The 12,844-nt window shown below is 41.1% G+C and overlaps 1 protein-coding gene across 1 annotated transcript; it reads left to right on the top strand.

Annotated features, from left to right (window-relative positions):
- The first annotated feature begins 8,291 nt into the window (after positions 1 to 8,291).
- Positions 8,292 to 12,844, top strand: LOC115166889 (major histocompatibility complex class I-related gene protein-like). The gene is made up of 2 exons (XM_029720790.1): positions 8,292 to 8,423; positions 10,790 to 12,844. Exons 1-2 carry the CDS (start codon positions 8,366 to 8,368, stop codon positions 11,809 to 11,811), a joined length of 1,080 nt encoding a protein of 359 aa, XP_029576650.1. The 5' UTR covers positions 8,292 to 8,365; the 3' UTR covers positions 11,812 to 12,844.

Genomic DNA, 12,844 nt, shown 5'->3' with positions numbered 1-12,844 from the left:
TAGTAAGTCAAACCTTCCTCAATAAAGCAGCTATCAGCCAAGTCAGTGCTACTAAGGGAAGAAAAGTGCTAGTGTTAGTGCAAGTATAACTTCAAGGTGTTATTTTCTATAATCTTTTGGTTCACAATATAGGGAATATGGGTGCCGTTGAGATTCATGTGTTCTTTCTCGTGAATCCAGTATTCCAGGTGATAGAAATGAAATATTATTCTGATTAACTGACTCTGAGGTGTTGTGACTGGTTTTGTACCCTGGAACACAACGTGAGGCAGTGGTACAGTGATACATGACGTCCTCCTGTGATTACCTGTTCCCGTCAGGTGAGATCGGTCTGAGAAAACACCAGCTGTTGTAGTGACTTTCCTCTCTGTGTGTGTCCATGTATTTTATTAATGTCAATGAATATTAAGCCTATTCAGACATCCATAACTACATAATTATATTGTATCCTGTCATTAATTTGATCCCTCCATATTCATACATTGTAACATCTGCTTTAACAGCTGCCAAACACTACTGGTTGGTTGCTTTCTTTGGATGATGATAATAAGCGTAGGCTACTTGATGCCTCTTCTTAGCTCTAAGTACATTTCTGAAAACTACTAGTATGTTAAACTTATGATACAAACTATGGAATATTGGGATGTTAGCTCCAGTTATACGTTTCTTTTTTCTAAAAAGTTGCCCTTAGGCATAGATCTAGGATCAGTTGACCTATTTCCCACAAAACTGACCTAAGATCAGAATCAAAGGGTACCCAGATAGCACATAATGTTCTGAGAACCATATGTATCTTAGAGCTTGGTGAGAGCGTGGTTGTCTTATCGTTATTTTGCATACACCCGTCCCACATATTTCTGGGAATGGTGCAGGATAGTTGCTTGGCATTGGTACATTCTTAGCACATTTATACGAAACTTGACAAGAAAACAATACTTTCTTGGTATTTCATTACTTTAACATGGTTACATTTAATTACAATTTTGTTCATGTTCTATGAACATTCTCCAACTGGTTTGACATTGGGAATGTTCTCAATTAGTTCAGAGAACGTTAAGAAACCCCGTTCTTCTGTGGGAATTTCAGTACTTCAACATAACGTTTCCTACAGGTTTCCTTGTGGTTCTATTTAAAGTCATGTTCTCAAATTGTTCCGAGAACATTAAGAAAACTTTCCATAAAAAAACATGAGAAAACTTTAGTAACGTTCTAAGAATCCTATTTAAAAGGGAGTGGTTCGTAATCCATGACCAGATTTTTTATTTCTGAGGCTTCATGTCCGCGAGTGAGCAAATTCTCGCAGTGTATCGCAGGAATTTGATTTCATGCCGAAACCGGATTAGATACATAGCTAGTTAAATCAGAGTTCAATGCCAAAAATATGAAATTCCCAAAGTCACAAAAAAATAAAGATTTTGTCATGAGTTCAGTACCATTTGCTTGATTTTGCAGACCCTTGACAATGGTGTATCTTCATTAGCTAGCTAGCTAACGTTAGCATGCTGTCTAGTGTTAGCTAGCTAGCCAGCGCTAGCTACCTAGCTAGCAAGCTCTAGTATAGTCCAATGGAAACCAATGGAAACCGATGCTGGCTATGTGCACAGCTAGATGACCAAGTCAAACTTTATTTGTCACATGCGCCGAGTACAACAAGTGTAGACCTTGCCTTGAAATGCGTACTTACAAGCCCTTAACCAACAGTGTTCAAATATTTACCAAATAAACTAAAGCAAAAAAATATAAAAAGTAACACAATAACATAACAAAAATGAGGCTATATACAGGGGGTACCGGTACGAGTCAGTGTACAGGGGTACAGGTTAGAGGTAATTTGTACATGTAGGTAGGGGTGAAGTGACTATGCATAGATAACAAACAGCGAGTAGCAGCAATGTACAAAGCAAATGGGGGGGGGTCAATACATTTGATGAATTGTTCTGCAGTCTTATGGCTTGGGGGTAGAAGCTGTTAAGGAGCCTTTTGGTCCTAGACTTGGCGCTCTGGTACTGCTTGCAGTGTGGTAGCAGAGAAAACAGTCTATGACTGGTGACTGGAGTCTGACAATTTTATGGGCATTCCTCTGTATGCGAATTGGAGTGGGTCTAGTGTATCCGGGAGGATGCTGTTGATGTGAGCCATGACCAGCCTTTCAAAGCTTTTCATGGCTACAGACATGAGTGCTATGGGGCGGTAATCATTTAGGCAGGTTTCCTTCGCTTCCTTGGGCACAAGGACAATGGTGGTCTGCTTGAAACATGTAGGTATTACAGACTCAGTCAGGGAGATGTTGAAAATGTCAGTGAAGTCACTTCCCAGTTGGTCAGCGCATGCTTTGAGTACATTTCCTGGTGATCCATCTGGCCCCGCGGCTTTGTGAATGTTGACCTGTTTTAAGGTCTTGTTCACATCCGCTACAAAGAGCGTTATCTCACAGTCAGTTGCTTGCCTCGAAGCGAGCATAAAAGGCATTTAGGTCGTCTGGTAGGCTTTCATCACTGGGCAATTCGTGTCTGGGTTTCCCTTTGTAGTGCGCAAATAGTTTTCAAGCCCAGCCACATCCGATGAGCATCCGATGAGCATCCGATGAGCAGTGTAGTAGGATTCAATCTTATCCTGTATTGACACTTTGCTTGTTTGATGGTTCGTCTGAGGGCATAGCAGGATTTCTTATAGGCATCCAGATTAGTGTCCCACTCCTTGAAAGTGGCGGCTCTAGCCTTTAGCTCAATGCGGATGTTGCCTGTAGTCCATGGCTTCTGGTTTGGATATGTATGTGCGTTCACTGTGGCGACGACGTCGTCGATGCACTTATTGATGAAGCCGATGACTGAGATGGTATACTCCTCAATGCCATTGAATGAATCCCGGAACATATTCTAGTCTGTGCTAGCGTCATCTGACCACTTCCGTAACGAGCGAGTCACTGGTACTTCCTGCTTTAATTTTTGCTTGTAAGCAGGAATCAGGAGTATATAATTATGGTCAGATTTGCCAAATGGAGGGCAGGGGAGAGCTTTGTACGCATCTCTGTGTGTGGAGTAAAGGTGGTCTAGAGTTCTTTTTCCTATGGTTGCACAACAATTTGGTAAAACTGATTTGCCTGCATTAAAGTCCCCGGCCACTAGGAGCACCTCTTCTGGGTGAGCATTTTCTTATTTGCTTATGGCCTTATAGAGTTGGTTGAGTGCGGTCTTAGTGCCAGCATCGGTCTGTGGTGGTAAATAGACGGCTACGAAAAATATAGTTGAGAGCTCTCTTGGTAGATAGTGTGGTCTACAGCTTATGTCTACAGCTTATCATAAGGTACTCTAACTCAGGCGAGCAATACCTCGAGACTTCTTTAATATTAGACAATGCCTATCAGCTGTTATTGACAAAAAGGCGCACACCCCCACCCCTCGTCTTACCAGAAGTAGCTTTTCTGTTCTGCTGGTGCATTACCGGGGGTACGGGCATGAGTCAATGTTCGGGGGTGCAGGTTAGTTGAGGTAATTGAGGTCATATGTACATTTAGGTACAGGTAATGCATTGATAATAAACAACGAGTAGCAGCAGCGTAAAAAAGGGGGTCAAAACAAATAGTCTGCGTAGCCATTTGATTAACTGTTTAACGTCTTATTGCTTGGGTGTAGAATCTGTTAAGGAGCCTTTTGGACCTAGACTTGGCTCTCCGGTACCGCTTGCAATGTGGTAGCAGAGAGAACAGTCTATGACTTGGGTGGCTGGAGTCTTTGACAATTTGTAGGGCCTTCCTCTGACACCACCTGGTATAGAGGTGCTGGTTTGCAGGAAGCTTGGCCCCAGTGATGTACTGGGCCGTACTCACTACCCTCTGGAGCACCTTACAGTCGGATGCCAAGCAGTTGCCATACCAAGCTGTAATGCAATCATTCAGGATGCTCTCAATGGTGCAACTGTGGCCTTGTGAATGTTAACCTGTCTAAAGGTCCTACTCACATCGGCTATGGAGAGCATGCTCACACAGTCATCTGGAGCAGCTGGTGCTCTCATGTATGGTTCAGTGTTGCTTGCCTCAAAGCGAGCATACTAGACATGTAACTCATCTGGTAGGCTCACGTCACTGGGCAGCTTGCGGCTGGGTTTCCCTTTGTAATCCGTAATAGTTTGCAAGCCCTGCCACATCCAACAAGTGTCAGAGCCATCGTTCAGAAATACCAAAAGAAATACTGTTTGATAAGCTAGCTTAGTTAGCTAGCAAGGTATACCAGTTATCAGAGAAGGACCAGTGTTGTCAAAGATGATAGAACGTCTGGTGTTGTGTCCACATTACAACCAGGATGGACTGCTCTATGGGACACAAAAACATCGGAACATACACAGATGCAGCTCTAATGCAATGCAATGATATTTTATTAGTTGTAGTTAATAACAGTAAGTACACATAAATTCACATAGCTATGAGCGAGCATGTTGTAAACTGTAAAGTAGCTAGCTAGATGTGTCATCTCCATTAGCTATACAACTTGCTATCGCATAAAAAATGCATATGACAAAAAATCTCTCAATACATTGCATATTTAAGTGATAATGACCGAGAAGTCAGTGTTTGGAGGATACAGTGCCTTGCGAAAGTATTCGGCCCCCTTGAACTTTTCGACCTTTTGCCACATTTCAGGCTTCAAACATAAAGATATAAAACTGTAATTTTTTGTGAAGAATCAACAACAAGTGGGACACAATCATGAAGTGGAACGAAATTTATTGGATATTTCAAACTTTTTTAACAAATAAAAAACTGAAAATTTGGGCGTGCAAAATTATTCAGCCCCCTTAAGTTAATACTTTGTAGCGCCACCTTTTGCTGCGATTACAGCTGTAAGTCACTTGGGGTATGTCTCTATCAGTTTTGCACATAGAGAGACTGAAATTTTTGCCCATTCCTCCTTGCAAAACAGCTCGAGCTCAGTGAGGTTGGATGGAGAGCGTTTGTGAACAGCAGTTTTCAGTTCTTTCCACAGATTCTCGATTGGATTCAGGTCTGGACTTTGACTTAGCCATTCTAACACCTGGATATGTTTATTTGTGAACCATTCCATTGTAGATTTTGCTTTATGTTTTGGATCATTGTCTTGTTGGAAGACAAATCTCCGTCCCAGTCTCAGGTCTTTTGCAGACTCCATCAGGTTTTCTTCCAGAATGGTCCTGTATTTGGCTCCATCCATCTTCCCGTCAATTTTAACCATCTTCCCTGCCCCTGCTGAAGAAAAGCATGCCCAAACCATGATGCTGCCACCACCATGTTTGACAGTGGGGATGTTGTGTTCAGGGTGATGAGCTGTGTTGCTTTTACGCCAAACATAACGTTTTGCATTGTTGCCAAAAAGTTCGATTTTGCATTTATATGGAGACTTGATTACACACAGGTGGATTCTATTTATCATCATTAGTCATTTAGGTCAACATTGGATCATTCAGAGATCCTCACTGAACTTCTGGAGAGAGTTTGCTGCACTGAAAGTAAAGGGGCTGAATAATTTTGCACTGACAATTTTTCAGTTTTTTATTTGTTAAAAAAGTTTGAAATATCCAATAAATTTCGTTCCACTTCATAATTGTGTCCCACTTGTTGTTGATTCTTCACAAAAAATTACAGTTTTATATCTTTATGTTTGAAGCCTGAAATGTGGCAAAAGGTCGAAAAGTTCAAGGGGGCCGAATACTTTCGCAAGGCACTGTATATTGGCATGGGTGTTGTTTGGAAGTTGAGAGCCGGCAGACCGTGCCAATATATCCTCCAAACACCGGCTTCGAGGACATTATCACTTTTATACAATGGCTTACCAACACATTCAAATAATGATTGACATATTTTCATTAAAAAAATTATTTAGATGAATTTCTTCATACTATTTCTACATTCCAGAAGATATAGTCCCAACACAAAGCCCAAGCCGGCTGGTTGTTCGTTCTATTATTGGTTTGGTTTCCAGAGACACGACTTAGTAGCTGTTTTTTGTTCTGTATCCCCCGTATGGACGCGACCCAGTCGTTCATTCTAAATGTTCCATTGCCATACTGGCTGGCAATGTTCTTATCCCTTGCTTGCTAGCTAGCCAACTATGGCTAATTTACTGTCACATCAAAAAGAGCAGGCAGAATAATAGCAAAGTAGCTGCATTTGCATTTGTTTAAGCTGTTTTCTAGTGACATTTATTTGGATACATCCATAACAATGCGCTAATGAGGCGCAATTTCGCCTGGCATAGAAAATGTGCTCACTTGTCAGGACAATGTTGTTCAGAGGAGCTAGCCAACCACACAGCTAACACAATCACTTAAAACTGAAGCTGGAAAGACTGCAAACTAGCTGCACTTTGTTTAGTTTTACCTTTTTTCAAATGACATTTCTTTGTTTATATCCATAAAAATTATGCCAGCTGATTCATTATTTTGACTGGCTGAGAAATGCTGCCAGTCGTCCCGACTCATGACATGTTCATTACTATGGGACAGCTGGAGATAGAATTGGAATATTGAGACAATGTTGCAAATGTCGGAGAGTCAGACAGCAAAGTTTATACAAATCTCTGCTGTTGAAAATAAAGGTTAGTCTAAAAGAAATGTGAGATAATGTCTAGATGCTTTTTATAGTGGAGATGAAGTTTATAAATAGCATAGCTGGGTTGATAAGACAGTGGATTGCGCAGTCAGATGGAACAGTGTAAATAGGCATTTTAACATCACAGATTTAGACGGTGGTATCTTGTGGAATAGACACCGCCTGGAATGCAGTTTTAACCAATCAGCATTCAGGATTAGACACACCCGTTGTATAATAGTCCACATTTTCTCTGACATTTGGTTTGTAGTTCTTGCACAGGAAAGAAGTGGAGACTGTTTTCAGGGACCTACCAGATCACAACAAACAGTGAACAGTGAGGGGGAGATAAAAATGATGGTTATGGAGAAATCAACCATACAACCACTAGGTGTCATCGTATACACACAGATCAAATTGATTTCAGCAGTACTTGATAGAGTCCACTAAAATCAAATCAAATGTTATTTGTGACATGCTTCGTAAACAACAGGTGGAGTAGTTTTTAGGATGATGCTAAGACATTGCCCAAACAAAAATCGACTCATAAAAGTTTGCCTCAGCTGATAATCACGACAGTTAGGTACCGCAAAGGAAAAACAGTGATGACGCTCAATGACATTGTTGCAAATGATGGGGAATAACCTATTGTGATGAGGCATCAACAGTTGTGCACGCTTCAGTCAAAACCGGTGAATATGACTGTACATCAAATATTGCAAAAGTAAAACGTTTGATATCATTTTTGCCTGACACGATCACTAATTCTTTGCTAATATGTTGACATGCATAAAGTTAGTTTTTTACCAGTTATAATGGTTGTTAAAAGCATAACTTGTAAAATATTAGCGTTATATCAACATACTCCTCACCGTTTAACAACTCTAAATCACTTTGGCACAGTTCGAATCAAATCACTTGCATAAAACGTTTGAAAGGTCTATCATTTTTATCAAACACAATCAAAGTTTAACATGGGCCCTAGATGCCTTCAATTTCCCAACTTTTTTTTACATGTTATTGTGCACCAAAGGCATAACTTGAAACAACATGATGTAGGTTAATTAAATAATCAAAAGAAAAATGTGATTATTTATTACGCTTTGTGGTTATAAGTATTTATGCATATCATGTGAAATATAGGTCATGTGAGGGGATCCAGTTGCAGAGGGAGGTGTTTAGTCCATGGGTCCCTAGTTTAGTGATGAGCTTTGTGGGCACTATTATGCTGAACGCTTAGCTGTAGTCAATGAACAGCATTCTTGCATAGGTGTTCCTTTTGTCCAAATGGAAGGAAAGAAGAGGTGGTGTTTGCTCAGTTGCGTCTAGGACATTGTACAGTGAACTCGTCATTATATCTGGTTGGCAAGCATACACATGGATGGTTGATGAAACAGTGAAGCATGTGTTGATGTATTGTTGTAAGTACCGGTATGTGGAAGAGAGGGAAAGATTGATGTGTATGGTTATTGAGGTAGGACAGGGATGGGGATGTGAAATGGATTAGGGGAATGGGGGAGTTTTTATAATAGTTAGTAGGGCTCTTTTATATTCTTAGTAATATAGGATTAGATAGGAGAGTTAAGTTTCACTTAATGTTTGTTTCATTATTCATTTAGTCTGTAAACTGTGATTGACTACACACTCCAGTACAGTAGGTGGCGACATGCCCCTCTAACACTTGTTTGCAGACTTCCATAATATTATAGAAGAAGAAAATAAGCAGAAGAAGAAGATAAGCATAAGTGAAAGGGAAAGTATCAGCAGCTGTGAGGCTACTGCAAAAGTAGTGAACATTTCTGAATCATGGACAAACTGTCTGTCTTTTTGTTTGTTCTTTCCTTTTACACCGTTGTCAACACAGGTAAGATGGATTATCTACTTTCTCTCAACTCATTGATAGATTTGTTATGTTATACAATGTTAAACCAAGAGTTTGGGACTACAGGTTATATCTGCATTTTTGTCAAAATGTGATCCGGTTCAGGAAACTAGTCGTATGTCGCAAGTCAGGACTTCACAAGAGAGCATTTTTTGGCAGAAATGCTTTCTCGAACATGTGAACTTTCATGTGCCTTGATAACAAACTTCTATGCCATCTGTAAATACAAATAAAATTGTTAAATTACGAGCCTTGTTGGTTAAACCACAGAAAAAGGCAGCAACTTTCCCACTAGCCATGATTAGCTGAGATAATGAGTGGGTTGGACATGCCGAGAGAGGAGTTTGGATTGGTCTGCCATATTCAAGGCTTCTGTCTATTTGAACTCGGTCAGTCTGTGTTGATAATCCTGTTGAACGCAACTTTTAAAAAAAATGTATGGTGTAGTGGAGCTGTATAAGTGCTGCTCTCCACTTTCTGGAGGATCAAGTTTTGAAATCAGTGGAATTAGAAAATGGTAGGTAAAGAGATGGAGAAAACACCTGTCTCCAGATTACATCTTCAAACTAAGGGAAACCGTGGTATGGCATTCCTGACAGGGAGACGCATCCATCATGCATGATGATGTATGCAGGTAAGGAAGTCTAGCGTTAGCTAGCTACATTTTCAGATATTACACATTTCTAATTTTGACAGAAAGTGGTTTCATTTCAAGCTAAAGTGTAGTTAGCTAGTTAGCTAACGTTAGCTGGCTGGCTCCCTAGCTAACATTATTTGTTTCCCAGAGCCGTTTGCTTTTCTAGTTAGAGCCTAATGTTAGGCATTGTTGGCACTTTGTTCATTGTTGTTTAACTAGCTAACGTTAGCTGGCTGGCTCGTTAGCTAACGTTACGTGACGTGTGTGATCTTAAACGTTGTTTACCTAGCTAGGTTCATTGTTTACCTAGGTAGCTAGCTATATGTCTTAAGCTAGAGTGTACTGTTAGCTAGCTAGGTAACGTTAGCTGGCTGGCTCCCTAGCGGAGGTTATTATTCATTTCCCAGAGCTGTTTGCTTTTCTAGTTAGAGCCTAATGTTAGGCAGTGTTGGCACTTTGGTCATTGTTGTTTAACTAGCTAACGTTAGCTGGCTGGCTCGTTAGCTAACGTTACGTGACTTGTGTACAACACCCGTTGAATATGGCCGGTGTCAGTAAACGTCCGCAAAAAAGCGTAATGATATTGTTGCCAGCAGAGCTGGTTAGGCTGTTTTCATGTTATCCAGAGATGTACAAATAGTCGGCCAGAGCGTCAAGTGTGCGCTCCGAGTGCGAAACGAGACGGGTGGGTCTTACAAGTTGATCAACTTTCCCATTGTTCCTCAAATGCAGTGTATGATATGCCATTTTGTAGCTCTGAGTCTCTACTTTTATCCAATGTAAAGAAATAAATCAAATAAAAACATTTCACATTTTGCTACATAAGACCAAATCCAGGTGGTGAGTCACAAATGTAGTTATTGACATAACATTGTTCTGTTCAATATTCTCTACCTAGATAGTACTCTAAATGCCCCAATTCATGTTGTTGAGTTGAAAAGAGTACAAGATCAGAATTGCTGACACCAGGCATCTGCACAGATAGGGCTCTACCTGTGCAGAGCACATGCCCCTTTTCCCTTCCAGTCTCAAGTGTCCTACCCTTTTGGGTGGCGGCATAATTTCCACCCCCAAAATGTTTGTTTGTCGTCAAGTTTTCCACCCCTTCCATTGGTTGCGCCTGTTGATATGCCCTGTATATGCCCCCCCCCCCAGTCTGCCCTGCACAGTTATGGCGCGCGCTTAGTATCCAAATGTGCATGACTTGATAGATGCGGCCACCGGTCAAGGGTGTGTAGCCAACTACCTAGTTTAAATACAACAGTACTGCCACAGCAGCATAACATTTAATTATCACTTGATAACACTTGCTTTAGCCTACATCATTATCAATATTCCGTCTGATTGGCTGATACAGTAGAGGGAGTGGCATAAAGACAGAGGTAAATCACAATCAGTGTAAAATAGAGTTTTTGATTTACATCAATGATCAGCTGATAGCCCAACCTCTTTTCCCAATGTCAATCATGTCTTTTGGAGGCACTAACTAGCTTGCTTACAATTTCTGATGATGAGTGAGTATTGTTTTTTACATTTTGAACACTTTGTTCCCCCTGAAAAGTCTGTGCACGGCCCTGCCTGGCACCATGCAAACCAATGAGTGTTTAGAACTTTAAAGCCTATTATCTCAAAATCATATTTTTGCAGATAAAACCTTATTGTCCCAAGCTCTCAATGTCCATAACTGTGTATAATATCACTCCTCTCCCAGGTTCAGGATCACATTCTCTGTGGGCATTTGCAACATACATCATCGGAGAGACGCCTTTCCCTGAGTTTACGGTTGTGGTGATGTTGGATGATGTTCAAGTGGGTTACTATGACTCCAACATGAAAGACTTTATCTACAGTGGACTGACAACTTACAAAATACATGATAACGTAGCTCAGGACGGAGCTTATGTATTTGGAATTATATACCAGACCATTAAAGAGGGATCCTTTCAGCTAAAGCACCACTTTAATCTCACAAGAGGTGTTCAAGTCCAGCAAAGAATGGCTGGCTGTGAGATGTTGGACAATGATGAACCAGCCCTGATCATGTCAAAGAATACTTTCAATGCAGTTTTTGCAGATCATGAAATATATTACAACATTACACATTTTACATACAATTCTGGGAAACTACTACCAGAATGGGATGCGATGAGGAGAGAATATCTTAGAACACTTTTTGGGAATGTTTTACTTCCCATTTGCATCAAAAACCTGAAGACATTCCTGAAGATAGAGAAGAACGTTGTGATGCGTAAAGTTCCTCCCAGACTCAGGTTGATAAAGAAAGAGGTTTCTGGAGGGTTTCAGGTGAGCTGCCTGGCGTTTGGTTTCTACCCCCGCCACATCAACCTGACCCTGCTGAGAGACGGCCAGCCAGTGGCAGAACAGGAGCTGACAGGGGGGGAGGTGCTGCCTAGTGGAGATGGGACCTACCAGCTGAGGAAGAGTCTGGAGGTCAGTACTGAGGAGCTAAAGAAGAGACACAACTACACCTGTACTGCCTCTCACCTCAGTCTGGACAACAAGCTGGATGTCAGTTGGGAGTCTGGGGCAGAGAGAGTTCACCTGTCCACCCTCTCAGTTCTACTGATGATGCTGCTGATTCTTATTCTATTGGGCCTTTTCATTTGCATCAAAAGGAGGAGACGCACCGCATCACAGGCATTGTCACAACTTGCAAACGTTGATGCAAAAGTGGCGGAGGAAATTAACCTTTCTTCAGATTCTGCAACATAAAGGGACATATCATAATTTACTGGGTGGAGGGAGGGGGTCCAAAAGGGAGGGTTGTCAAACTTCTTTTTTGCTTTGGGGAGTTTTTTTATTGGGCACAGGGGAGGATATGCTCTATTGGGTCAGTAAATGAAACAAGCTCCAGTAAACTAATATTGTGTGGACTTCGGATTGTTACTGTATTGTATGGACTGGAATTACGCACCTTTTTCAAACCATAAACCTAGGAGAGAACATGCATTGCTGGTGCAGGACATGTGGCCTACAAAGTTATAATTATAGGCTCTCAATTTGATTTTAATGTTGAACAATAATAGGGCCTGTTTTACATTTTTATAATTAGTAGGCTGATGCATGCCGACCTTTCATAATGTTTCCCCTAATGTTGTGCAACATGCCGACCTTTCAGAATGCTTCCCCTAATGTTGTGCAACATGCCAACCTTTCAGAATGTTTCCCCTAATGTTGTGCAACATGCCGGCCTTTCAGAATGTTTCCCCTAATGTTGTGCAACATGCCGACCTTTCATGTTTCCCCTAATGTTGTGCAACATACCGACCTTTCATTATGTTTCCCCTAATGTTGTGCAACTTGCCGACCTTTCATTATGTTTCCCCTAATGTTGTGCAACATGCCGACCTTTCATAATGTTTCCCCTAATGTTGTGCAACATGCCGACCTTTCATAATGTTTCCCCTAATGTTGTGCAACATGCCGACCTTTCATAATGTTTCCCCTAATGTTGTGCAACGTGCCGACCTTTCATAATGTTTCCCCTAATGTTGTGCAACATGCCGACCTTTCATAATGTTTCCCCTAATGTTGTGCAACGTGCCGACCTTTCATAATGTTTCCCCTAATGTTGTGCAACATGCCGACCTTTCATAACGTTTCCCCTAATGGTGTGCAACATGCATATTAGCCTATGTTCTCTTTCTCCATTATTTCCTCGCTTTCAACAGTTAAATATTTAGTTGTCCTGAACTTCATCATTGTAATGACATGATTGAATAATACAGGACTAGATTAAGATGCA

Source organism: Salmo trutta, chromosome 29 (genome assembly GCF_901001165.1).
Source record: "Salmo trutta chromosome 29, fSalTru1.1, whole genome shotgun sequence".
NCBI classification, from domain to species: Eukaryota; Metazoa; Chordata; class Actinopteri; order Salmoniformes; family Salmonidae; genus Salmo; species Salmo trutta.
This window is presented reverse-complemented; position numbering and strand designations above follow the sequence as displayed.